At 35.5% G+C, this 27,823-nt stretch overlaps 4 protein-coding genes and 1 pseudogene across 6 annotated transcripts; 3 read left to right on the plus strand and 2 right to left on the minus strand.

Annotated features, from left to right (window-relative positions):
* Positions 1 to 6,522: 6,522 nt before the first annotated feature.
* LOC103326217 (E3 ubiquitin-protein ligase RMA1H1-like) lies at positions 6,523 to 9,826 on the plus strand. The gene is made up of 2 exons (XM_008228423.3): positions 6,523 to 6,866; positions 8,907 to 9,826. Exon 2 carries the CDS (start codon positions 8,918 to 8,920, stop codon positions 9,734 to 9,736), a length of 819 nt encoding a protein of 272 aa, XP_008226645.1. The 5' UTR covers positions 6,523 to 6,866; positions 8,907 to 8,917; the 3' UTR covers positions 9,737 to 9,826.
* A 710-nt stretch (positions 9,827 to 10,536) lies between these two features.
* Positions 10,537 to 12,697, plus strand: EXPA12 (expansin 12). Its single transcript, XM_008228549.3, has 3 exons — positions 10,537 to 11,012; positions 11,455 to 11,764; positions 12,153 to 12,697. Exons 1-3 carry the CDS (start codon positions 10,841 to 10,843, stop codon positions 12,466 to 12,468), a joined length of 798 nt encoding a protein of 265 aa, XP_008226771.2. The 5' UTR covers positions 10,537 to 10,840; the 3' UTR covers positions 12,469 to 12,697.
* Positions 12,698 to 18,786: 6,089 nt separating this feature from the next.
* On the minus strand, positions 18,787 to 20,857 carry LOC103326218 (pentatricopeptide repeat-containing protein At4g21705, mitochondrial-like). 2 transcript variants are annotated; one of them, XM_008228424.2, is made up of 2 exons: positions 20,555 to 20,857; positions 18,787 to 20,091 (listed from the first exon to the last, which is right to left on the minus strand). In XM_008228424.2, the coding sequence occupies exons 1-2, from the start codon at positions 20,816 to 20,818 to the stop codon at positions 18,871 to 18,873; spliced, it is 1,485 nt and encodes a 494-aa protein (XP_008226646.2). In that variant the 5' UTR covers positions 20,819 to 20,857; the 3' UTR covers positions 18,787 to 18,870. The 2 variants fall into 2 exon arrangements, with proteins under 2 accessions (XP_008226646.2, XP_088904265.1); XM_089048139.1 differs by having other exon boundaries at positions 20,533 to 20,670.
* An 835-nt stretch (positions 20,858 to 21,692) lies between these two features.
* On the plus strand, positions 21,693 to 25,044 carry LOC103326219 (nucleic acid-binding protein). The gene is made up of 8 exons (XM_008228425.3): positions 21,693 to 22,358; positions 22,580 to 22,625; positions 22,832 to 22,881; positions 23,046 to 23,087; positions 23,794 to 23,907; positions 24,322 to 24,400; positions 24,489 to 24,560; positions 24,659 to 25,044. Exons 1-8 carry the CDS (start codon positions 21,811 to 21,813, stop codon positions 24,704 to 24,706), a joined length of 999 nt encoding a protein of 332 aa, XP_008226647.2. The 5' UTR covers positions 21,693 to 21,810; the 3' UTR covers positions 24,707 to 25,044.
* Positions 25,045 to 25,824: 780 nt separating this feature from the next.
* LOC103326332 (F-box/FBD/LRR-repeat protein At4g26340-like) lies at positions 25,825 to 27,681 on the minus strand (annotated as a pseudogene). The gene is made up of 3 exons (XR_016125136.1): positions 26,626 to 27,681; positions 26,231 to 26,440; positions 25,825 to 26,125 (listed from the first exon to the last, which is right to left on the minus strand). The product of XR_016125136.1 is annotated as an F-box/FBD/LRR-repeat protein At4g26340-like (transcript).
* Between the last annotated feature and the right edge of the window lie 142 nt (positions 27,682 to 27,823).

Below are 27,823 nucleotides of genomic sequence, written 5' to 3' on the forward strand. Positions count from 1 at the left end.
TGTAAGCAGTTACGTCAGCTACGAATTTGGAATGAGGTAACTCGTGAATTGGAAAATCGAGAATATGTATAGGATCATGGGCATAGGTGTGAGATCAACTACCCTCAATCAATTTAATTTCAAATTTTTCATGAATTGTGGATTACATATTGTAAATTGAGGGCCACAATCTTTTTTGATTTCGTACGTGTTAGTAAAGGGATAGAAAGTCAAAATTCGAAATATTTGTAATACGTATTTCATAGAGAGTAAACGTGTCATTATTCTCTCATAGATCACGTATATAATAGAGATTTTGTACTCCATACGTATTCCGTAAGTTGATTCACAAATCAAAGTTCTACTATGCAAAAGTAAACTCTTCTGTCATATCCCAAAACCAAATCTTTCGGGGGGCGACGGCTACAAGAACGGAATGGAACTGTTTATGAGTTTTTGACTTAAATACCTTCCTATAATATTTGGTCCAAAATCTTCCTGTAAATTTCTAAGCCTAATTGGATGATGTTATTTTGTTTAACAAAGAAATGACGTGTTAGATTTATATATCAAATGAACATTAGCTTCTGATTAACTTTGACTTCTACAAGCACAATCCTATTAGGAAACATCCAACCATAAGGCCTCCTAATAAGAAGCCAAGCATCCTGATCATCATCCGATGCTATAATCCAATGCCAAGTGTCACATCAGTGGAAGCAACACGTGGCTGATGATGGCTTTTTCTCGTTGGGGTCCACATGACTACATATGTGGATATGAGTCCAGTCAGCATATCTTCTGACCAAAAAAAGTCCAGTCAGCATAACTAAGAAAGTTCCAACTTCCAACGGTTTACGTTTTCATCAAATGCATTTCGAAAGTCAGAGGACTGCAAAGAACAAAAGACGGTCACATTCTTCTGGATTATCACACTTCATGGATTCATTTTTGATCTCTTTAAATTGCTCTTATTCTTTAAAAAAAATTAAATTATTGCTTTATAAACAGCACACATCAGTCCTATCCTATATACTAATCAATTGAACTCGAAAATTCTTAAAAAAATTTATATTAATATATCGTAACGAAAAATTCGATGAGTTGACACTGACATGAAGATTAAAATAAATCAAAATAAACAAAGTTGATAAGATCACACACACACACACATATATATATATATATTTATATAAGTACTTGGTTTCATGTCGTATAATTGCTTGTTGACATTTACTTGCAATTTGCATAAAACATACAATTAATTTGGAGATTATTTGAAATTTTAAATGAATATTTTCAACAATTATGTGCACGAAAGCGCCATATATATGAGATTGAATATGAATGAGCTCTGAAACAACAGGTTAAATTAGCATTCACTGAAACAATGGATCAAAAGTTGAGCATATGATCATGAACGTATGGGATTTCTCCGAAATTTCTGGTACAACTGGAGGGCAAGTCAGCCAATATCTTTTACACTTAATTTTAGGGTTGAAATTTGCATAATAATATATAGCATTTTAATTTACAAGTCATACGTTGATTTTGTCAACTCTAGATCTATATTGAATTGAATCAGTGTCCAACTAAATTTGCATGTGGGATAGTCCGTGATGCCCTTTCTTCTTAATCTTTCTTTCACTACTTTCTCCGCCGGCGTCTAGAAACTAGAACGTGTTTGCGGACGTGCTACTATATCAGTATGAAATACCAATAATGTAGCTTGAATAGAATACTGGAAACGCAAGTAATAAAATGTACAAGAATCAAAATTATAACGAGTGATGTTACACACACCAAATCCTTTCCCAACTTGAGCACGAGAAGACGAAAACAAAAATCTCGTTCGAACTCTTTTCTCAACTCTCACATAAACAATGAGTTATAACTTCGTGGTCCATAGAGAAACAAGTATTTTTTCTAAGTTTTAGATCAATTTGTGCAAGAATTTAATGTGAGTAATTTTTCTTTTTTCTTGTAATTTTGGTGACTTGAGAAAAGTAATCGGATGAAATTAGCAAAATGGAGTGGACTTATTAGAACATGAGAATCTTTCTTTTTTAGCCTAAGCCAGGACCTAATAATTGGCTTGATGATAAGGCCGGGCTTAATTGTTTGCTTTGGATAAGGTAGGACCATATAGCATTCCACCGTTTCCATCGATCTCATCTTTTTTTGTCACAATTCAAACTTCACAAGCTATCTTGAATTTTCTAGTTGTGGTTTGTGTGTATGGTTCCATATCAAATAAAGTAAATGAATGCAGACATTCCAATCCCATACGTCTTACTGAACTGGTTTGTCAGCGGAGATGTCATGCTTCCAATGGTGCTATAATTCTTATTCCTATCCCTGCATCCCCTTTTTTGGTCTATATACATTCCAGGAAATTGGGGGAGCAAAAAGTGGAGTCTTGGTCAGAGCAAGCCGCCCTATTCTATTACCAGACATAATTTGAGAGAAGCTCATCCAAACTAGAGCTAGAGCTAGAAACGCTTTCGTTTCGTTTCCGTTCTTCATTTCCTTCTTCTCGCATACAAGGGCGACTTATCATATTTAGAATCTTTCTGCGGTGTGCTCTGTTTACTATTCTTTCGTACTCTCTTCTCTTTACCACGTGATAGCTAAGATCACAGACATTTGAAATATGTACACCAAATTAACCTTGAATTTTGCCATGGAAGTTTTTGTTTTTTTTTTTTCTGGTTTTTCTTCCTTTTTTGTTTGTGAATGACAAAAGCTGAAGTGGGTTGCATGTTACTAGAGACTACGATGAAAGGGATTGCTCAATACAAAAATATTATGTCTAGCTAGTACGGATTTTCGAAAAATAAAACTATCAAAAGAAGTATGGATTTTGGACTTGACTTTTGAAGTGGCATGGGAACTGTTTAGTTTTGTATTATCATCACTTTATAATTTTACAATACAAACACTTAAGTTGTATCTCTCTTTAAACTGCATCGAGAATATTTGAGATAAAATCCCATATTTAGATGGGTTCATGAGAGCATACAAACCTAGGTGATTAGGTTGGGAATAATATCAGTGCAATATGCTAAGATTAGAGACGACCAAAGAGGATGCGCCCCCAAAACCCAAAAAAAAAAGTGGTATTAGAGGTAATAGTTCTGCTTGGGACATTTCTAAATTACATCGAGATATTTTAAGATAAAACTTCACACCTTGGTAGCCAAGATTGTCTTCACGTATGAAGCATATATGTATTAAATTTCGGGGTCTTTCAATATAGGTCCAATTTTGAGTTTACACTACGAATGCAGTCCACTTCTCTAGAATTGGATTTACCGACTCAACAGACCAGCCAAGTATGCAAAGCCTTGGCCATTGTTTTTAAAACATTTACACATATTGCCATTATACAGTCAATTCTCTAATTTTTATTAATTATTGCAATCAATAAATTAATATAACATTTCTACAATTAATCTCAAAGTGAGGCATATATGTCTTTGGGTGGTTTACCTGCTTTGCAGGTTTGTGTATATCTCATTCATAGGTAATTTCATATCATATATCTCCTCCATAGGTAATTAACATTCATATCTATACCACCTCCATAGATAAATAGCATTCATATGTATACCTCCTCCATAGGCAATTTACCTATCCATACCTAATTAACATTCATGTATATTCCTAGTCCATAGATAATTATACCTCCTCCATAGGATTGTAAGAAGAAAAAGAAGGAAGAATAAAGAAGAAGATGAACAAGACGAAGAAGAAAGATTACAGAAAATTCATTTATTTATTTATTTTTTGTATTAGCGCATGTTTATGGGATTGTCAAAATTTAAATAGATAGACAATAAAATATTTTATAAATTTAAATCATAATTAACTATAAGGTCAAATATAGTAATTATTGGCTTAAAATTAATTTCTTTCCCGTTTATGAATTGCAATCCGAATCCATAGTTGTATTAATTAGCTAATTATTATGATATAAATCAGTCTTTCCCCAATTTAATTTATAAGGGCATAATTAGAACATGAAAATAAATTTAAAAAGAAAAAATATATATGATTACATCATAAAATTAGAAAAGGAATGTACTCTTATGTGGCATTGAAGTAAGAGGATTTGGATTATAACAATACGTGTGTGGATTGCACTCAAATTCTATTATAATAATTGAATTTATACCGAATTATTTAAAAAAATTTCTCATAATCTAATATTTTATATTTTGTTAGAGACTTTTTAAAATTATAATATAACAAATTTCTAAAGACTTAAAGTACAACTCATTAGGGGTAACCAACTCTGATAAACTTGAACATCGAAAATAAAAATCATTTGCACATGGTGGAATTAAAGAAAAAGTGAGATTTGATTTGGTCTTTATTTGAACAAAAATGGTTATAAATTTGTTCTCAAACTAACTTGCGGATCAAAGATTATGTTCGTCTTGTATACATATCAATGCCTAGTATGTTGGACTTTGCAATATCATAGTGGACCATAGCATTTTAGCTATAGGTTTAAACTGCAATTTGTAGAGGCCGTTGAAAATGCTCTTATAATATAACTCGTATACCGCATGGAGTCTCACATTTATATAGGGTTGGGGGGATTCTATTGAGGCAAGGTTCCTCCTCCCGCTATGGTTGAGGAGGTAGGCTACTTCGTAGCCGACGACCATTACGCTTCGCTTGGTGTAGAATACTCGCCTAATCCTCTAGGGCTTATACCCGATTTTTATACTTGTTACTTTTTTTTCCTCATTAATAAAAACACTATCGCCCTTGTGTTTCAAAAATAAATAACCTGACGGTAATGTAATGAGTAACCGTTAACACTAACAACAGAAAAATATATGAGAACCGACAATACATTTCTAGGCAACGCATCTGAAAATGTTGAATTTTAATTCCAAGAAGCTTCTAGAATTACGGCCCCCTGGTTTAGTCACTGGTTTAGCTCAAACCACGTGTCAAAGCAAGCGCCACGTGTTTAGGAATAGGAGCAATGGTACTGATAGAAGACGAGTAGATGACTCATGAACATGCGGAGCAACCTTCACACACTGGCCCCGCATAATTAGGCATGTTATCATCATTTCTTGCTTATCAAGCTAACTAGGCTGATTTGCTGGTCCCACATGCTACCAAATTAGACTAATCAATTTTTCTATATAAAAAAAGACTAATTAATTAGAGTTAAGAGTTGGGACCACAGTATTAGATAATGATCTAGTCAGCCGAATCACCAACATCCAACCCCTACTTTTTTCTCTAAAACAAATATATATATTTGGTCACGTTCTTCTAGATGGTCAGATATATTTTATTTATTCTAAGGTTTTGTTAAATAAAAAATTTAAAAAAATTGCAAGATATTTTTAAAAGAAAGTCCGTTATACTCACAAAATAGTTACATTTCTCGCAAATTAAATACGTCATTGACCACTATTCTCAATTAAATAAACAAAATAAAAGATTAGTTCATTAATTTTAAGCTATTAAACAAAGTAAAATTTCTATCGACTCCCTTAATCTTTCATTGTCAATTTTACATTTATTTATAACTTGTCAAATTTCTGTTTAAAAAAAGTATTGGACAGTTAACACTATGGCCTAATATTTTTCTTTGGTCAAAAAAATGTGGTGTCATTATAGTCGTTGGTTCTAGTTGTTTCTTCTTCTTCTTGTAATTCATTGCTAGGAAGTTTCCCGGGCGCTGGCATTGGCCAAACAGCAAATAGCTAAGTCTGCTAAGATTTTGACCCAAATGGGAATTTTTGGCTGCATGTGATGCAAGTGTAACACATTTCTTTCAAACTATGTACGTGGATTTGTTTTGGGGGTCTAATCCAAGGGGCATTTCGGTTGATAAGAAAGAAGTTACTAGAAATACCAAGACTCGTTATGGAAGGGACTTTTCCTGTTGACCTGGATCACTATCTGTCAAAATTAACTTGGGGTTATTTCTAAATCCAACGCTTAAAAGGATAATGAAGTGTTAAAATTGTAACAAAAGAAAAACAAGGCATGTATCCTTATCTATTATTTGCCAATAAGCTTTTATTTTTGGTTTTTTGAGGTAATTGTTATTATCACTAATAACTTTTTATTAGTCTACTCTAAACTACAATAGGAAAATCCGGCCGGATTTAAGGAGGTGAGCACAATGTTATGATCATCTGATCTAACCAACCGAATCATGCTAATAGCTCTTGTTAATCATAGTTGTCATGATTCCGTTTTTATTATCAATAATTGTCATGATTCTTAAAATGCAGATATTAATATTAGATCATCCAAAGAAAAATTAACGTGAATCTTACAAAATACACAAAAAGCAGAGGTGGCGAGAATATTTTAACCTGATATCTATTACCAAAAACGAAAAACAATTTTGGTAAAGATTTGATAAAAGAAAATTATTTTACAAGTATTTTCTCTGCTTTTGCCAGGTCCCTCAAACGTGGCAAGGAACCCATCTTTAAAACCTGAATCACAGAAAAAAACAAAACAATCAAACAAAACAACAAAGGGGAGAAAAATGAAATTGGCGGGTCCAAGACGTTGAACAGAACAACCCTAACTCCATTCATACGTTGATTCATTGAAGACCAGACGCGGTTAAAAGGGTGAAATATGAATGGTCAGTGTATATATATCTATATATTCACATAAGAAAACCCCAATACCAATATCGACACTCGAGATCTTTTGTATTCTTAAAGCCATCTCCTTCCTCCTTTCGCTCTCAGCCATTCCTCTTGTTTCAAACAATCAAAGCCTTCTCTGTGCCTTTTCTTTCTCTCTTTCGTAACTCGCAAGATTCGCTACCAGCACGCTTTTGGATTACATTTCCCACCTCGATCGGTTCTAGCCGTTTCTCTTTCTCGGTATGCATTATCTCTCTCGTATTTTCTTTTTTCTTTTTTCTTTGATTTATTTTTTAAATTTTCCTGTGAAAGTTCTTGAATTTGTTGATTTTCTATGATGGGTTTCTCTTGGATTTTGATTATCATGTTTAGAACAGTGATGGGTTGGTTTGCCTTTTCCTTTCATTTGTTGGGTCTTCAATTTTCATGGTTGTTTTTTTTGGTGAAATTTATTCCCAGAATATATAAACCCGTTGCCTGGATTTCCTGGGTAATTATGATCTGTGTAGGAGTACTTGTTTTTGGCTTGCATTTAATTAGCTTGGGAAAAGTTGTTTTGGAACCCGAAGTTTATATATCTTAATGTGACTATTGTCTTTTAACAGGGCTTTTGGCCTCTAGATTTTGGAATTTATCATAGAAGTGATTCTTTTTGTGTCTAATTTTTTTTTTCCCATTGTCTGTGTTCATGGTTCTCCAATTTGTGATTTTGGAACCCAAATTTTTTTCCCATTGTCAATCCTATAAAAAAACATTGTGTCAATTGCTAACGTTTAGCTCTTAGCGGGATGTCTGACTCATACTATCAATGAAAGGAAATTAGGGACTTGGAAATAAGAAATTTTTTTGTATCTTATGGGAATTCCTGATTTGGTTACTGAGAATTGGGAATTTTCTTTGGGAATCTGAAAATTTTGTGTTAGGGGTTAACTTTAGCAACCAAGAATCCCAAAAAGTGAGCATCTTAAGCTAATATTTTTTTAATTTTTTTTATGAAAGGCTTTAATCATGCTACTGAATTTGTTTACTTGCAATTAAATCGTCCTCTAGAATGGATTCCCTCATGGTCTTAAAGCTTGGCTACTCAACCCCATTTCAGCCTTAATCCAACTAGCTTTGGTGGATCATTCTTTGCTATTCAACCTTAATCTTCTTTGATAATCATGCTTTTGTTAGATCCTTGATAATCATAAATCCCTCACAATCTAAAATTCCTCTCTCGCACCCTTGTTTCTTCTTCCAATATATTTTTCATGGGTGCGTTCGGCTTGGTTTGAAATCTGGAATCAGGATCTGTAATTTTTAGAACCTGGATTACTCAAACCTTGTTATGTTACTCTGGGATATGTGGATTTATTCGTCAGAATTATATTTTATTTTGTGTATTGAACTGATTGTCAGGATAATAGAATGAAACATTTTAGTCTTTGCATACAGTTTGACCTGCAATTCCCTCAAGTTGGTGAACCATTTCTTCATTCAGAGTGGTGAACAAGTTCTTGCCTCTAACAATAAGATAAATATATTTGCTTTCTGAATTGTAGATAGTAACTTCCCATCACCTGATTTCAGCCCTTGACCATGTGAACAAAGACAGTCGAATTCTTATTATTAACGGTTTATTATTTAAGATATCGAGAGTACTGTTATGTTGTGGAAAAAATTGGCACAACCAGCTTGGCCTTTTGATTTTAGAGGTGCTAGATGTGAAATATAAGAATTTCAGAGGACCACAATAATTATTCATATCCATCTTTTTCATATGTTTAGGATTAAGATAGGTAGGGGCCATTCATAGTCTCTATGATTAGTGGGTTGGAGAACCTTTGCCTTTTGTCCTCCAAATAAATAATACTGTATCCTTCTGTCATTTTGTCAATTTAAACTTAACCTACACTACTTTATATGTTGGTGTCACTTTGTTTTATTCATTTGTGCTTTTCTAAATGCTTACTGTCTGTTTAGAAGTCTGGTTTAGGAGCGTCGTCAGTGGCATTGTTGAGATTGATTATCAAAGTTTTTTTTTCTTCGCCCTTAGAGGTCATTATATCTATGAACAACTATTTTTGCAATATTGTAAATTCCTTTGCTTTTGTATTATTGATTGGTGGACTCTGTTCTCTCTCTCTCTCTCTCTCTCTCTCTCCTTACACACACACAGTCACCAACACAAACTCACACTTTAACGCTTGCTTGAATGGGTATATTAATTGTTTTGCTCTTCCTGTGTGGGTATGTGTCTTTATGCATGCTAATGAAGACGACCTTGTTTTGTAACAGGACACATCACTATGGAACAGAACTTCTATGAGCCTGAGGGACACTTCGACTCAGATGCAGATGTTTCGATCAAGAAGTGGAAGTCAATCTCAACCCTAACTACAGACTCAGAGAATGATGATGGTGGCTTTGACTGCAACATATGCTTAGATTCAGCAAATGAACCTGTTGTGACTCTATGCGGTCACCTGTACTGCTGGCCATGCATCTACAAGTGGCTTCAGGTTCCAACCACCTCTGATAAACCATCCCATATGAAGGGAACTTGTCCTGTCTGTAAGGCTAACATCACCCATGCTTTGTTGGTTCCCCTCTACGGCCGCGGAACATCCCATTCAGATTCTGAAGGAAAGAAACCTCAGTTGGGGCAGGTCGTACCACGCAGACCATCGCCTGAGTTGAACACTTTGATGACTAATATTCTCGCTGCATCATTGCCGAGACAGCAACTCGATCCAAATTATTTAGAGAGGCATTCACAGCCTGCTCACGATCAATATTACCCTTCACAGGGAGGTTATGCCGCGAACTCAGAATCATCCGATCTTGAGCCTTCACATGGAGGTTTTGCTGCAAACTCAGAATCATCTTATCTTGGGGCTGCAACGATGACAACTTTATCCCATCCAACAATTGGAATGGTTGGAGAGTTTGTATTTGCAAGGATGTTTGGAAGCTCGGACACAAGTATATTTAGTTACCCTTATATGAATTCTTACCCCCCAAGCAGTCCTAGGATGAGAAGGCAGGAAGTGCAGCTTGACAAATCTCTCAACAGAGTAACCATTTTTCTCTTCTGCTGCTTTATTTTGTGCCTTCTCTTGTTCTGAACATTTTTGTTTATAGGTTTCCTTTTGTACAGTTGTAAGAAATGTTCATCATACTGAATATACAGACTTTTAGAGATATTTCAGAAACAACTCTTGCGAAATGTATTTTATCTGTGCATATAACTTTTTTTTCTTTTTTTAAATTGAATTTTTGTAGTATTTTTCAAGTAGACATTAACAACCTTTTTGTTTAGTACATTTGGGTTTGGGGCCCAAGGTTCCCAAAAGAAAAGGAAACACTAAGCTAAAACGTTCATGGGCCTAGAAACCCTAAAGAAGCATGTGTTCACAACTTCACAGCAATGAGGAGGTCCATCTAAGATAGAGAAGCCCTATATATCAAAGTCCCTTTATTTCAATCGCAATCTATCACGCATTCAGAGTCATTTTATAGCGAGGGCCTTATATATCTTAAGTGAGGCCCTATCTCTTAATCGTTGGATCAGACTAACTAATTTGATTCAACAACTAACCAATTTGATTCAATGATTAAGAGATAGGACTCAGCTAAGGACCATATATAATGCCCTCACTATAGAATTCTTCATATAATATATAACTATAGTTAAAGATTAAAATCGGCGGACACGATCAACATTTCAGTTGTATTTATTGTTTGGTTAATGAATTGTGTCATGTATGACCAAATTTGTGTACCAAATTTGAGTCTCAAACGATATAATTTTGAATTCAAACTCGCTAATTTCGAATTGGTTCGTGCTCAAATTGTGTAACCCTAATTTTAATATATAGCATAGGCCAACAAATCACCGACATGTGATTTTGAAAAAACAGATCGCACAAAGTTAGCTGCTCTCTCACATGCACTTGCTCTATCATGTCTCATAACTGTCATTCCCGATCGTACATACCTTTCCGTACTTCTTCATATTCACAGGACGTGGAAAAACGCGTTTTGTGTGCATAATAATTCATTAAGGTTCATGATCTACATTTTATTTAAGTCACCGACGAGCGTTTCGATCAGTCTATAAATAGTCAGGGAAGCTGTCTCTTCAAGGAAGCATTGAAGCTTGTAGAGTTTGCCTCAGAACAAGTATAGAAACCTGTGTGCTTGTCTAGAATTCAGAGGGAAATTATTAAATGGCGCCTCCTCTTGGTCTTTCTGCAGTTTCTTCTTGTGCTTCTTTTTGGCATATTTTCTTGTTGGTTAGTATGGTTTTGGAGGGCATGATCATCGTCAATGTCGAAGCCAACGGCTGGCTCAGTGGCCATGCAACTTTCTATGGGACGAACCAGGATCCCGCCACCCTTGGTAAGTGTCACGTTTTGACAAAATAAATGCTGTCTTTTACATGACAGGTAGCTAATATATTGCTAAAACTTTCATATATGTAAGTTGTTTTTGCCTTCGGATCCTTTGCTTATGATTTTGAACTTTTTACGGTGATTTTGTGCTTATGTTTAAAACTACGTACGAATTTTTATATAATTATCTAATTGCCACCCAAGATGTGTTTAGTTCTTAAACCTCGAAGTTTCGGACATAAGTGCAAGATCAGCCCTAACAAGATCATCAACAGAAGATAATCTATTTTGTGAACGATATGTATCGAGATCATTAGTAACTAATGTGTAATATTGTAGCAAATAAATGTTTTTCTTCATTCTTTTGTTTGTTCAATTGGTGATCATAATTAATTAAAGTGTAAATAACATTATGGATTGATGGTGACATGAAATATATATACATATAGGGGGTGCTTGTGGTTATGACAACACCTTCCATGCGGGGTTTGGAGTGAACACAGCAGCATTGAGCAGCACACTTTTCAGAGGAGGGGAGGCATGCGGGGCTTGTTACCAAGTGATCTGCAACTACAGGATCGATCCCAAGTGGTGCCTTCAACGCCGTGCCGTAGCGGTTACCGCCACCAACTTCTGCCCCCCGAACAACAACGGAGGGTGGTGCAATGCCCCTCACCAACACTTTGACATGTCCACGCCAGCTTTTCTTCGCATTGCACGACAAGGCAATGAAGGCATAGTTCCTGTCATTTATAGAAGGTAGTATAACAAAACAATCAATAATGGCTAATATTATTGCACAAAAGATATAATTAATAATAGGCATTCACTACAATTAAAATACCAATTACAAATTACAAATTAATTTTATTTTATAAAATTAAACCATTATAAAAACTGATATATATAATCTAATTACAGATTGGGACTGTAATCCAAATTGGATTTGATTGACTTAGATTTACATTTGTTTGCCTATCTCCATGCAGGATATGCACGTAAAGAAAGGGTGTTAGTTTGATATGCATTGTTAATTTATTATGATATTTGGATATACATTGTTGGCTCATTTTCTCAACTGCTTACGTATGTTTTGGATAAAGTGGTTGTCTAACATCATAACATCTACTTTGCAAATTGCAACTAGGGTGTCGTGTCAAAGAAGAGGAGGGGTTCGATTCACCTTGAAGGGACAGTCAAATTTCAACATGGTGATGATATCCAACGTTGGAGGAAGTGGGGACGTGAAGGCTGCATGGATAAGGGGGTCGAGGATGAGGAAAGGGACGTGGCTGCCCATGCATAGGAATTGGGGTGCAAATTGGCAAAGCAGCATCGATCTCCGAAACCAAAAGCTCTCTTTCAAGCTCACGTTGGTTGATGGAAGAGCACTAGTATTTTCCAATGTTGTTCCTTCCACTTGGAGTTTTGGACAAACATTTTCATCCCGCAACCAGTTCTGATAATCTTAATTTAATTAATTAATTAGCTCTCCATGCTTGCAAATTAAACAAGGCACTTAATTAATTGCTTTGCGAATTGCAATGGTTCAAGGGCATTCGTATTTATCTTATTTATAGCTCAAACTATTGAGGCAATGAAAATTAAGGATATTGCCTCTGTGTATTACTTGCTTTATACATATTGCTACTTGCTCCCCCAAAAAGTTGGGAGCCGCTATTGTTAATTATATTCATTCAACTGTAGAAATTAATAGATAAGTTATTATCATGTGTGTTTATTCTTATTTCGTATTTTTTTTTCACAATAAAGTTACAAATTTGCCAACGGGATCTAGCCCGGTAGAAAAAAGTGGAAAAATGCCTTAACTTGCAGACCATGTCTCAAATTTGAACATTCATGACACATTGGTATTGTGTGTGTGAGAAATCCTCTCTCTTCACTGGTGGATCTAGCAAGGGCCAGTGAAGGTCATTGCCCTCGCTGCCTTTTCTCCACCATGAACTTGCCTAGGAATTTTATGTTTATTTGTTTGAGTGTGGGGGGCAACATGTTTGATAAAATACCTCACCTAAGGGGCTGAGGTAGGTATAGAATTTGACCATGTTTGATGAGCTGGACTAGATTGGATATATCTAATTAAAATGGACATGGGTCCAATCCGTTGTTTGGTAGGCTAAAGTGGATCATGGACTGGTTAGAATTCAATTATTTTTCCGGATAATAGTCCAGCATACACTGGCTTTCAAAACCCACGCCAAGACATGGGTTTCGAAGACTAAACGAGGAAACTAGCTATCGTCTCCCTCAGCAAGTTCCGCATCATCTCCCTCAGAATGCTTTGCCTTGTCTCACTCAGCCTGCTTTGAAGTGCGTTGTTCTCTTTTGTCCTCTCCCCTCTCTCATCTCTCCTCTCTCTTCTTCTTTCTTCTCTACTCTCTTCTGGTTGATATATATTAAAAACTGATTTCTCTGTTTTGGATTACTTGGCTCTCTCTCAAAAGAAAATGTTCGATTTTATTGCTAATCGTAATCCCAAAAAATAAATAAATAAAAATCTAAATCTAAATCTAATGTTTGTTTTTGGATCAAATACATTGGTTCGCAAGAGGACTGGGTCTTCGTCTTCGTCGCCAATAACACCAGCAAATTGAAATTGAAAAAACCATCATTCATCGGTCTCATCCTCCCTTGCGAACTCAAACTCCAAATCCCATGTTTGCGCCTCATCCTCAGATACAGCAAAATAAAATAAAAGATTCGTAAACCATGAACTCAATAGGAAAGTTTCAAAATGAGATTCTACGAACAATCATGAACCTTATGAATGATGAGAGTCATATGTCTTCTCTTGTGCTCCCCGAGCACAAAACTAAATTGTATTTCAATCGTATAGCTAGGCTTGTGGCTTGAACTTTGAACTTTGAACATATTGGTATCTATCAATATTTAGTTAAAGCCACAGGCCTTGAAATACAAGTGACCATGGATATTTAATTGATAATCGTTAATAGATACCACATTAGTTAATAATGCTTAACGTAAATGGACTTTGCAAATTCAGTGGCAAAGCGTATGATCTCGTGTGGACTCAGCATGAGAAGCTCTTATCGGGGGTGAAGGTATGTCTTTTTTCTTCAGAGAATAGTAAAAATCAGCTACAAGAAGCCAAATAATATCATGGTCGATAGATGCAAGACCTTGAAGGGCATTTACAGATGCATCAAGGAGATCTTGAAGGGCTTTAAAGATCTTGAAGGCCTATTTTTTGAGGTCTCATTTGTGAAAATTCACACTCCTATAAAGGTATTTATAAACAAAGCACAATGATAGTTTGACAAATATGGTTAACATTGGAGAGTTGGGCTAATGGGCAAGGCTTTGGATATCATTAATAACAATTATACTAATCAAAGATTGAAGAAAAAGAACACAAAGTAATTAATTTCTATTCATTAAGTCTTTTGTGAAATCGTTTGGGTGTCTTAATTCATTTTCTCCATAGCCCAAGAGCCCTATCCATTACTATTATGCCATTACTCGAGCATCTACCGTCCCTTTTTGATTTTTTTTAATTTTCCAAAGTTATTACCCGTATAAAGATTTTAGCACTTTCACGTTTAATAATGTATTATACACGTATACACGTATTTCTCATGTTTAAAACACGTATTGTATACAAAAATTTCAGTAAGACATACAAAATTCACTATGCATGTAATACTGAATAAAACTATACAAATTTATAAATAAACCCAATCATAGACATGTATTTATTATTTAAACATAGAAACACACCCAAAATCAACCCCAAAGTCAACTAATGATGGGTTTTGGGTGTGTTTATATGTTTAAATAATAATTTCAACATTTTGGGTGTTTTAGTGAAACTCCCATAAAACTAATATATGCTTAAAAAAACTAATTGTTAAGAGTCTAGCCGAGCGGCTATACCCGCTTTTGCATTAAAAATAGTATAGCCGACCGGCTTGACCTCTTTGACACGTGGGCTTAGGCCATGGGCGGGTCTTATATATATATATATATATATATTATAGCCGGCCGGCTATAGTATTTTTTGAATTTAAAACCAATATAGCCGTGCGGCCGTACTCTTATTTTTTAAAAAATAAGCTTTACTCTTTTGACACGTGGCACATAGGGACTGGGAGCACCTTTTTTTATATATAGATACACGTAGTATAGCCGATCGGCTATACTCTATATTTTAAAAATATAAAATTTGTTTCTTTTATTTTGTTTTCTGGCCTACTTCTTTAATTTACTATACGTAATCAAGTAATATCTTAGCCTTTTTTAACCACTTTGCTTCATAATTATATTTGAATTATTATTTAAGGTAAAAAGATTGAAGCAAAATAACACAAAGTAATTAATTTATATTCATTAAGTCTTTTGTGAAATCGTTTGGGTGTCTTAATTCAATTTCTCCATGGCCCAAAAGCCCTATCCATTACTATTATGCCATTACTCAAGCATCTACTGTCCCTTTTTGATTTTTTTAATTTTCCAAAGTTATTACCCGTATAAAGATTTTAGCACTTTCACGTTTAATAATGTATTATACATGTACATGTATTTCTCATGTTTAAAACATGTATTGTTTATAAAAATTCCACTTAGAGACACAAAATTCACGTATTATACATGTAATACTGAATAAAACTAATATATGCTTAAAAAAAACCTAATTGTTTTTCAAAAAAAATAGTATAGCCGTGCGGCTATACCTGTTTTTGAATTAAAAAATAGTATAGCCGGCCGGCTTGACCACTTTGACACGTGGGCTTATGCCATGGGCGGCTCCATGTATATATATATATATATATATGATAGTCTAGCGGCCGGCTGTACTATTGTTTGAATTTAAAAAACAATATAGCCTTCGGCTGTACTCTTATTTTTTTTAAAATAGGGACACGTGGCACATAGGAATTGGGAGCAACTTTTTTTTAATAGATACTACATAGTATAGCCGAACGGCTATACCGTTTTTTTACTTTTAATATTTTAAAAATATAAAATTTGTTTCTTTTGTTTTGTTTTTTGGCCTACTTCTTTAATTTACTATACGTAATCAAGTAATATCTTAGCCGTTTTTAATCACTTTGCTTCGTAATTATATTTGAATTATTATTTAAGGTAAAAAGATTGAAGAAAAAGAACACAAAGTAATTAATTTCTATTCATTAAGTCTTTTGTGAAATCGTTTGGGTGTCTTAATTCAATTTCTCCATAACTCAAGAGCTCTATCCATTACTATTATGCCATTACTCGAGCATCTACCGTCCCTTTTTGATTTTTTTAATTTTCCAAAGTTATTACCCGTATAAAGATTTTAGCACTTTCACGTTTAATAATATATTATATACGTATGCATGTATTTCTCATGTTTAAAACACGTATTGTTTACAAAAATTCCACTAAGACACACAAAATTCGCATATTATACACGTAATACTGAATAAAAATAATATATGCTTAAAAAAAACCTAATTGTTTTTCAAAAAAAATAGTGTAGCCGTTCGGCTATACTCGTTTTGCATAAAAAAATTGTATAGCCGTCCGGCTTGTACCTCTTTGACACGTGGGCTTGGGCGGGTATATATATATATATATATATATATATATATATATAATAGTATAGCCGGCCGGCTATACGCGATTTCGTTATTTTAAAAAAAGGCTTTACTCTTTTGACACGTGGCACATAGGGGCTGGGAGCACTTTTATTTTATAGCCGCACGGCTATACTCTTTTTATTTTTATAATTTTATATGTGCTTCTTTTGTTTTATTTTTTGGCCTACTTCTTTTATTTACTATACGTAATCAAGTAATATATTTGCCTTTTTTAATCACTTTGCTTAGTAGTTATATTTTAATTATTATTTAATGTAAAAAGATTGAAGAAAAAGAACACAAAGTAATTCATTTCTATTCATGAAGTCTTTTGTGAAATCGTTTGGGTGTCTTAATTCAATTTCTCCATGGCCCAAGAGCTATATTCATTACTGTTATGCCATTACTCGAGCATCTATCGTCCCTTTTTGATTTTTTAATTTTCCAAAGTTATTACCCGTATAAAGATTTTAGCACTTTCACGTTTAATAATGTGTTATATACAAAGTTATGTGTATAATACGTAAATTTTGTGCGTCTTATTGAAATTTTTGTAATTAATATGTGTATTAAACATGGAAAAATACTTACGCACCTATATAATATATGAGTATTGTACGTTTGCTGAGTCTTTGAGACGTTTACAGAACACATATGTGTTATTGAAAAATACATACATACGTATATAACACGTAATTTATTTTTTGGACATCCATTGAACTTCAAGTACTTACTATTTATTAAGTTTTTTGTGGAAATATATTTACATATGCATCTGTAAATGCCCTTCAAGATCTTTAAATATATTTATTAAGCCCTTCAAGACCTTAATGAAAGTAATTCAAGGACTTAAATATATTTCCACATTGAACTTCAAGTACTTACTAATTAAAGTAATTCAAAAAATCTAAGATATTACTTAATTACATATATTAAATTAAAGAAGTTGGCAAAAAAATCAAAAGTAAAGAAACTAATTTGTTTGACAAATAGTATAGCCGCATAGGCACCACGTTTCAAAACAGTAAAGCCATGCAGCAATACTGTTTTGAAAAAAAAATTGTAAAAACGGGTATAGCCGTGTGGGTTTAAAAAACATAGTATAGCCGGTCAGCTCTGCTATTATATATATGGGATGTGCCCAGCGCAGGAGCCACGTGTTATAAATTTAAAGTCGTGATGCTATACTATTTCTTGAAAAAAAACTAGTATAGACACGTGTTGTTACAAGTAAGAGTTTTTTTTTTTTTATAAGTATATAAAATACGTACGTGTTTTATTCAGCAAAATTTTGGCATTGTACAACTTAAAAGTTCGGTCATTATAATATATTTTTTAATATAAATTATTTACATTTTTTAATATATATTATCTTTACTCAATAATATGTGAGAATATGACATTGTCGAAATTATAATCAAGTAAACTTGACACACACTGATACACATACACATATACAAACGGAATCACATGTACTTTAACCCTCTACTTGGTTTTTGAGAAGATATTGGGTTTGGCTATTTCTTCTGTTGAGTTTGCAGTGATGTTATTTCAAAATCCAAAAGTTCACCATTAGTTTAGTTTCCTTCTGTTTTCCTGGAAACCAATCAACCGTGAAGCAAACAGAACTGTGTTTGGTTTCTTTTGTTCATCTGTGTTTGTTTCTTGGAAATTCGACCTACTATCATTTGTGAAGTTTCGGCAAAATTTCCGAAAATTGGCTCATACAGGATTTTATTTAATCAATTAAATGAAAATCATTGGGCAAGAAGAATTAATACTAAAAACCAAAGAGATTAGGAATATTAGTGAAAGAAAAAAAAAATGGCATATGCCAATTGCCACCAATAGAGTTAAGTCTTTGCTCTTTTTTTCTATAATACCCTGTCACAATCAGTAAGTGTTGCTTTGGTATACATACCTATAAATCAATGATCATAATGGATTAACCAGACCAAGCTATATTTGATAGCCTCTTCAAAGGTACAGGCATAAATTCTTTTCCAGTGCATTTTATTTTATAAAAAGGCCTTTGTAATGCATTTTCTAACAGTTCTGCATTATTAACATTTCCCGAGATTCACTAAAATTATCTGCTTGTGTTTTTGTCAATTGCATTTTCAGTGGCTGTAAGTTTTATGGATCAGGTCTGTGACCAACAAGATGCTAAGTAAAGAGTTGCACCAAAACTTAAGTTCTCATTATATAATAGCATAGAAGAGGGAAAAGTACCAATAAAAAAACCTTCTTGTCGTTTCAGTGTTACTTCTGTCGTAAGCTTAGGATTTCATCATCGGCCTCTATTTGATCTTCTTTCATGCTGTGTAAAAGCCCTTCCACTTCTCTTCCACTTCTGATGTATGCCTTCATCAAGGCATGGTACATTTCCCTATTTACTGTAATCACAGTCTTCATTAAGCTTACAAAGGCTTCTACTTGTTCAATGTCTCCATTGTCTCCAATCCAACTCAATACACTGGAAACCACACCAGGTTTCGGCCTCCATCCTGTGTTTCTTGCCCGTAAATTCAGAGCTTCCGTCATGCACTCAAAAGCCTTCTGCATCTTCTGCTTGTCCACATATCCTGCAGCAAGAATTGCCCAACTATTTGGAGTTGGAGTCTTGCCTTTTTTGACAATGTCTCGAAGAGTGTCTTCAGCTTGTTCAACCAACCCCCTTTGACAATATCCGATTAGGAGGATATTTGGCACTCGGAAATCATAAGAGAGACATGATAACTCCCACTCCTCTAGCAATTTTTTTGTCTCTTCAAGCTCCCCAAGCTTCACAAGAGAACCAAGCATGGTAATGTAATCCCGGTTGATTTGCTTCTTGCACTTGGTTTTTTCAAGGCTCCACAACCTCATCATGTCATCTTTACATCCCAGGCTTGCGTAAAGTGAAATTAGATGATTGTAGCCAAGCGCATCTTTATTTACCTTCTCTTCACTCTTTTCCAGGTAGATCAATGCTTTGTCATGGAGACCTGCTTTAATGTATAAATTGGCTACCAAAGCATAAGTAAGCCAATCCATGGAGATGTGTTGTTCCCTCTCCATTTCTTCCAAAACTTTCTCCATGCTACTTATATCAGATCTCATTCCGTAAGAGCTCATGCAAATCCTATAGCTAAAATTGTCAGGAGAAACACCCTCCTCTTTCATCTCTGATAGCACATCCGGGATTTTCTCAGGCTGGCCAGTATGTATATAAAGACGCATAATGTCATTGTAGTTGAGAGAGGAAGCAAAACCCAACTCTTTCATCTTCTGCATATGAGAGAGAGACTTATCAATGAGGCCTTCTCTCACATAACAATTTAGAAGTGCACCATAACTTTTGCTAGTATCCTCATCACTCAAGCTACTAAAGCAGCTCTCTGCAGCATCTAGGCCACGAACTCTACCGATGAGATCAAGCTGCACGGCATGGTCACCGGGTAAAAATTGGCACAGGCCTTTGCTACTCATCCATTCAGAAACCTGCACAAGAACAATGAAAAAGGCAGAAGCTTGAGTAACATGTCAACTGGAAACAGAAAACTGTGGAATATGTTAAATATCAGAACCTGAGAATGAATTCTATCAGTTCATCTGAACAAAGAAGAAAACCAAAGCTCATTTCCTTGTGGGTTTCCCATTTTCCCTATGACCAAATTAACCTGTTACAAAAATCTTTTTTTATATATTAATTTTCTCAGCAAGCAAGCAGGGGATTGCAGGCAAAGAATCATTCAATTGAAACCAGACCGTTTGAGGCGAGTTTTTCAGCATGTAATGGAACCCAACCCAACAAACATTAAAAAAAAAAACACTAGAAAAACAAACAAGACTAGATTTCTACTAGCAACCAAATGAATCAGCAGAAGTTTTAGTACAAGAGAAAAACAGAATAAAAATCATTATCAGCAACCAAAAGGAGACCTTTTTGCTCAAATCCACTCACATCAAGGGCATGCCTGTATCGCTTTCGGGCCCGGAGGTCTCGAACGATCCGCTGGAGCTCAAAGTAATTGACTTTTCCGCCTTCTTGAACCCATTGGTCAAGAACTGGGACGACACTGAGAAAAGGGTCCCCAAGAGGACTGATTCTTGAGAAGAGATTTCTTGTGTTGGCAGTGTGCCTTGCTCTGCAGTAAAATTTGACTGGGGATACATTTGCAGCGAGGTTTTGGTGCCTCTTCAAGAGTTTGAAGACTGCAAAAGCCATGAGAGGAAAGGTTTAAGCGGGTCTTGGAGATGTTCCGGGGGGAGTGATAGTGGTAGTGTCATATGGGTCAAATGACAAGGCTTTTGGGCTTCTTCTTTTGTTTGGGCCTTGGATGGGTTGGATCTTGGGCTATTCTATCCACACCCAATCCCATTTTAAGTTCAAATTTTTTAATTTTGTTCCCTACATTTAAAAAGCTACAAGATTAGGAAATTTAAAGGAAAAAACCTTGCACATCCCCTCCCCCTCTTCTCATCATTTTCCTCTCGGTCGAGGGTGGTCGGAGATGTTACCAGCCTCCAAACTTCAGGCCACATTGGGTAGAGTCGTCAAATGGGATTAATGCATTTAAATGAGCCAATTTGTGTTTTGTGTGGTCCATTTCATGGGTGTACTATGTCATGCTTATTGAGCTAAAAGTCCAGCCCGACTCAACCTATTTATATTGTCGTATTTGTTCCAGCTTGTGCTTGTATCGTACCCTGCCATTTTTATACTAGCATGGCCCCGTTTGATACCTCTAGTGGTGTCTTGAGTGTCCACAAAGCATGTTTGGGTGTCAAGGGATATACTCATTGTCAATTTGGAAAAGGAACATGTGAAATTTTATAATGAGGGTGTCATATATAGAACTCTCATGTCGGCCTTTATATTAGACATATGATCATCTTATTAAACTTAAGTAAAATTACTATTCAGATGAATTATATGGTTAATATAAATATTCACATTTATGATTCATATATGGTACACTCACCATAAAACCGAGCCATGTTTTAGCCCACGTAGAGAGGGTTGTGATCCATGTCAATATTGGGCCTAGAGGAGACCCCAGCTATTTCTCCATCCGGCCCTTTCTTCGACTGTTCTGTCCAGTCTCATCAAGAAACACAGAAACGAAAACCATCCCTTCAATTAGCTCCACCCTCCACCCTCCACCCTTGTGTATTGCGTTTCTCTCTTTGTCTCTCACTCTTTTCCTGAACAGAAAAATGGGCAAAGATCGAAATGGCAGCGTTCAAGAGAGAAGAAGCAAAAGCTCAGAGAAAGAGGATGAAAACGAAAGAAAATCCGAGAAAGCGATAGAAAATTCCGATTCCCATTCCGAAGAAGATAGAAAACGCAGAAAATCCAGAAGGAAAGCACGGGAAAGCTCCGAGTCAAGTGATGAAAAACTTGTGAGGAGCGATAGAAGAAAGAGGAGATCTCGGAGGCGGTACAGTAGCGAGTCGGATTCGGATTCGGACTCCAAGTCGGAGTCGGAGGAGAGCGGTTCGGATTCGGCGTCGGAGAGTGAGAGCGAGAGCGAGAGTGATAGTGACAGGAGGAGGAAGAGGAAGAGGAGGAAAGAGAAAGACGATGACAGAGAAAGGAAGAGGAGAAGAAGAGAGAAGGAGAAGAAAAGGAGAAGAGAGGAAGAGAGGAAGAAGAAGAAGGAGAAGAGAAAGAAGAAGAGGAAGGAAAAGAAGGAGAAAGGAAAGAAAGGAGCTGTCACTAATTCATGGGGGAAGTATGGGATCATCAGAGAAACTGATATGTGGTATGTTAGTTGATCTTTTTCTTTTTTTATTGTTTTAGGGTTTTAGAGTTTCTGTTTGGATGCTGGGAAATTGTATGAAAAAGATACGAACTTTGATGATCTTGTTGATTCTTTTTCAAGTCTACTTGTCCCTTAACAAAATTTAATTTATCTCCTTTGGTAGTTTTAGTGTTTAATTATTTAATGGCCGTTTGAATTTGATGATTGATATTTATATATAGGAACAAACGACCAGAGTTCACTGCATGGTTGGCAGAAGTAAAACAGGTGAGTTCATTTTCCAACTGTTTTTCCACCCCATGAAACCAGAAAGCTGCAGAATATTTTATTTCACATATCTTGGTTGGAGTTCTAAGATTGCAGATTTTCCCTTTTCTTTTATATGTGTTCTGAAGAAGTCATGTATTTATCAGTTTCTGAATTGCAGGAGTTGATAATATAGCTTTAATGATAATTGTTTTATCTTTCTTTAGGTGAACCTGGAACATCTGCCAAATTGGGAAGAGAAGCAGATGTTCAAACAGTAAGTGTGTGTGGATGGCATTTAATTTATCTTCTTTTTTGGTCTATCATTTTGGTTTCTTTTTAATTTCACTGGAACTGAGTAATGAAGATAATAGGAATATGTTAGCTTTTGGAATTTTGGAATTTTACAATCTGAGTAGAAATTTGTATCCTTCTTGATAGGTTCATGGAAGATCACAACACAGCTACCTTCCCTTCCAAAAAGTAAGGCTCTATTCTATTAATTTTATGCACTTCCATTTACTTTTCCGAAAAATAAAAAGTTATATAGCTTTGTTCCTCCCTTTTTATGTATCTTAATCTGAGCACCTAAACAAGGCCCAATAAGATGATAAATTATTTAACATTAGTCATCTCTATATCTAGAGCTTTAGGCGGTGGTGTTCATTCTCTCTCTCCAGGGACTCTCAAAGGAGAATGGAATACGTGCATTATCTAATTTGAGTGAAATATCCTTCTTGACTTAAAATTTGATCCGCCTAATCTTTTCAATGGTTGTTTTCATAACTTTATGAGTGACCAATACAACTAGTTAGTACTTACCAAATGGTTTAACATGTCATGTTATTAGATTGTGAATCAGGATATTTGAATAGGTGGAATCATGTTTCATTGTGTGGATCTTATTTACAATTTGACAACATAGCATGCCAGATTTCTAGCTATTTATTTGGAGAAGGAAGCAAAGGGGAGATACTATATAAAATTGGAAAGACTTTGTTTGGTTTTAATGTTACAGATGTCGTTTCAGGTTGGTTGTATGAGTGAGAAGGGTTGGTATGTTCTCACTTTTTTGTTTATAGTCACCCTAACTAGAAAACCTGTAAAAGTGAATGCACATATTCAAAATGTGAAATGATTCAAAACACCACAGAATGACTAGTAATTACTCTAACTTTTGTGGTTGCAGGTATTATAGCCTTGATGCTCATTTCAGGCATAAATTGGAAAAGGAAATAAAAAAAGGTTATAAAAAGGTTGGGCAAACAGAACGTACTGTATTCAATGATGAAGAACAGCGACGGTATGTTTTATTGCTATCTCTGTTATTTGGATTTGTCATGAAGTGGCATCTTAAGTTTCTGCTCTGAGACTATAGCTTTTAGTTTTCATTTTATGGACTAATTTTGGTATTTTTCAGTTTCAATTCGTTCATATGAAAAGCCAGCTATTAAAAGGAAAAAGATGAAACTTTTACAATCCTTAATTGTAGACAATGTATTCGTGCCTGCAAAATGTAACTTATTAGTAATTTTGTGTTAGAATGTTCTTAGAAACTTTAGTTTGGCAGTTGCACGCACAGAAAGAAAAAAGGCAAGGGCAACTTTTTTCAGATACAGGATAGGAAAAACATGATACCAGTTTGGATCTGTTAAACCAAATTTATTGCAATGATTGCATTCTTGTGTTTAGCCAATAATATTGTATTGCTATTCAGGCAAGAAATGATGCGAGTGCGTGAAAAGCAAAAGGAAGAAGAAGTAGAAGCTCTGAAGCGCTCTATGCAGAGTGGACTGGTTAGTTTTTGCTTCATCACATTCAATTGTTTATCGCATGTAAACTTTATTCAAAAAATACACTTTCTCACTCCATTTGAATTTTCAGGCACAAGCAATGAAAGAGCAAGCTCAACTCAGGGAAGAGATGGCTTACCAGTATAAGATTGGAAACTTTGAGGTGAGGATAAGTAACCAGAGCTGTGAGCTGTCTTCTTGTTATAATTCTTAATCATGTTCTGGCTTTTTGTTTATGGTATCACCTCTTATTCATGCCAGGCTGCTGCTGCCATTCAGAGAAGGTTAGACCCTGATGCTGCTGTGTGAAAATGGGTCGCTATAATTCAGGAATTTAATCCTGTCATGTTTCTACTATCAGCAGAAAATTGCTTTTCGTTCCCCTAGTTTAAGTGCATACGAATCTAGCTAGACTGAGCTACTAAATGTACCCTCTGTAGCAGTTGTCCACTGCAGCCGGAATGTCATACTTTCTAGGTGGTTATATTTTCTGACCAATTTCTCCTTAGCGGCTCGGTAAGTTTTGCAGATACATAGGAAATGATGTATTTTATTTACTGATTTCTTAGCATATTGATCATGAAAGTCACCAACTCCTTTATGCTTATGAGAAACGCCAATATGATGATTTTCTTTTCTTTTTAAAATATGCGATAGAAGTTGCTGACTAGAAGTCTACTTAAGCATACACTTCTAAGAAATGGGTCATAGAACAATAAAAAAAGAAGATAGTATGGCTGGTTTTGTTTGATTTCGGCAGCTGTCACCAAATCGACCACCGTACAATAAAATAGCGGTTTGGTTCGATTGGGTCACAAATTACACTTTTTGTGTGTAAAAATCAAACTAAATCTCTTGCATTGGTTTTGATTTGCTCGGTTTGAACTGCCTTTTCAATTTTTTGCCAACTTTTGAATGTTGAAGCCAAAGTTGGTGGCAAACTTAGCGTAGACTTTAGAGCATCTCCAAGGGAGATGTCAAATACCAAACATCAAATTTAAATTTGATGGCTTATGTGGTAATTTGACATTTATACAGTTTTACACTCCATCCGATATGTCAAATAAATAATTATTGTAACAGTCAAATCATTTAAGATAAAGAAGAAAAAAAATATATAAATGAAAGTAACAACTAACTATCTTTAAAAATAATAAAATATTTATTTGACATCTTGCTTTTGGGATGTCAAAAATAACATCTCAACCTCCAGCCTTCATTCCACATCAGCTTTGACACATCGGTTGGAGTGATGTGAGATGTTATTTCTAGCCGTTAAATGTCTATGTGGCACTTTTGACACATCGGTTGGAGATGCTCTTAGCATCCTTTTGTATCAGCCTGGCTCCCCCCCGGGCTTGCTCTTGGGTAAGTTAGGAGTGATTCTTTGGAAACCCAATTTTGATCACAAGACGCCCAACCCTTAATTTTCTTTTAATATTCATATTTTATCTCCACTTGACATGCTTCTGAAACTTTTGGAATTTCCAACACATGCTCGCTGAGCAGAATCTCTTCATCTGATGATAATTTGTGGACATAAATTTTCATCTTTTGCAAGACTACTGCATTCCCCAAAAAGAACTCTACCATTGGCAAGTCATATTTCACCCCCTCAAATCCCCAAATCTCCATTTCTTTAAGGTGACACAACAAACATTCCGGCACCGATCCTTTGGGCATTCCATAAGAAAATCTTTTATAACCAACAGAGTATCCATTTAGTTCCTGTCGTTAAAAATAAAAAATAAAAAAAAATTGTGAATGGTAAGAAGATGGAAGTGCTGAAAACGAAGCAGTTTGAAATTGTTCATTCATGTAAAGTAAACATACCTTTCTCAAGATAAGATGCTGCAGATTAGGCGAGCTATGTAGCAATAAGGTCAATGTGTTCCAACTCTCACTGGTGCGGAAACCCAGCTCCAAACGCCTAAGGAAAGGAAATTTGAGCATGAAATTTCTCAAGCGGATCCGTAGTGCAATTCCATCTTCATTTTCATCAGAATCAGTGTGTTCCCCAGTCTCATAGGAATAGCTGACAGCCTTGACATGCAAAAGAAACAAAAGTAATGGAACATGGTTAGCTACTACATAGAAATATGCATTCGTTAAATTTTAATAATGTTCTTATGACTTATAGTCTCAACTGTAAATTTGGACCACACATTCAAACATGTAGTTTTAATTATATAAAGGTGATGTAAAGTTAAAGAAAAGCAGAGACTAACCCCAGTAGTACATCCAGACAATGATAAGGACTTGACATTTGAGAGTGCTTCAAGAAGCTCAAAAGCACGGTTAGAGTGCTTTACCTCGAAATAAAGTTCAAAGGCACCATAATCTGCAGAAGGGAGTCCAATACAAATCTTTGCATCATCAAGTACCTTCAAATCCATAGCGATTTTATACTTGGCCAAGAAGTCATCGCAGAGATCAAGGTGCTCAAGGTTTGGGCAATCTACCACAAAGCTATACTCGATGTCGAAACTATGCACCAAGCATTCAATCTTCAACCTCTTAAGTGTATTCGATTTTACCGTGAAAACCACTTCCCTTTCCTTGTTCAATATGTCACTCTCCATGAACAAATCTTCAAGCACAAAGCAGATATGGAAAAGCTTCTGCGTAAACGTAATACCATCTTGGTTATAAACTTTTATCCAAAGAACCTTTAGGCTCGGAAAACACACGTAATCTGGAGGAAAATCCAGCCTTATATTCGCATTTAGTTTTAGTACCCGAAGCGACCTACTAGCATACAAGATTTGAGGCAATTCGATAGGATTTTGAGTGTAAGGAATTCTGATGTTGACCTCAACAACGTTGGATGTGCATGCAACAAGCAACCAAGAATTTATGAGATTCAAATCGTAAGAGTCGGAGCAAAAGAATTTGATTTTTTGTACGCATGGCAAATTGATGAGGCCAAGGACGTGGTTCACGAAGTTGGCAAATAAGGACGCGTGATTAGGCATCGATGTGAGGCTTTTGGGCCGCAGTAGTAGTCTGTCGTCAAGGTCGAGCTTGAAGAAGGAAGCAGAAGTCCATAGGTTGGTCCATTTCTTGGAGAGCACGGTAGTGGCCACGGCATGTTTGGTTGGTAACAATGGAGAATATGGCCAAGAACATCGTCTGGTAAGTTGGCAATCATGTCTTCTTCCTCTTCTTGTTTTGCTTTCTTTGTAAGGCGTGGGCTTGAAATTTGAGTTCTTGGGTTTCTCTGTCTTATAATGGCGTTTTCGGAGAATTGGAGGAGGACTTGGGGGACTCTCTTGCTTTGAAAAGGGAAGAAGAGGGAGAGAAATTATTAGTGTTTTCGGAGAATTGGATGTGGAGTTGGGGAACCCTACAAAACTCAACTCACGCTCCAGTATCATAATCTGTTACTTTTATAGTTCCAAAATTACAGTCAGAGAACCCTTCAAA

Source organism: Prunus mume, linkage group LG3 (assembly GCF_029339155.1).
Source record: "Prunus mume cultivar Tortuosa linkage group LG3, ASM2933915v1, whole genome shotgun sequence".
Classification (NCBI taxonomy): Eukaryota; Viridiplantae; Streptophyta; class Magnoliopsida; order Rosales; family Rosaceae; genus Prunus; species Prunus mume.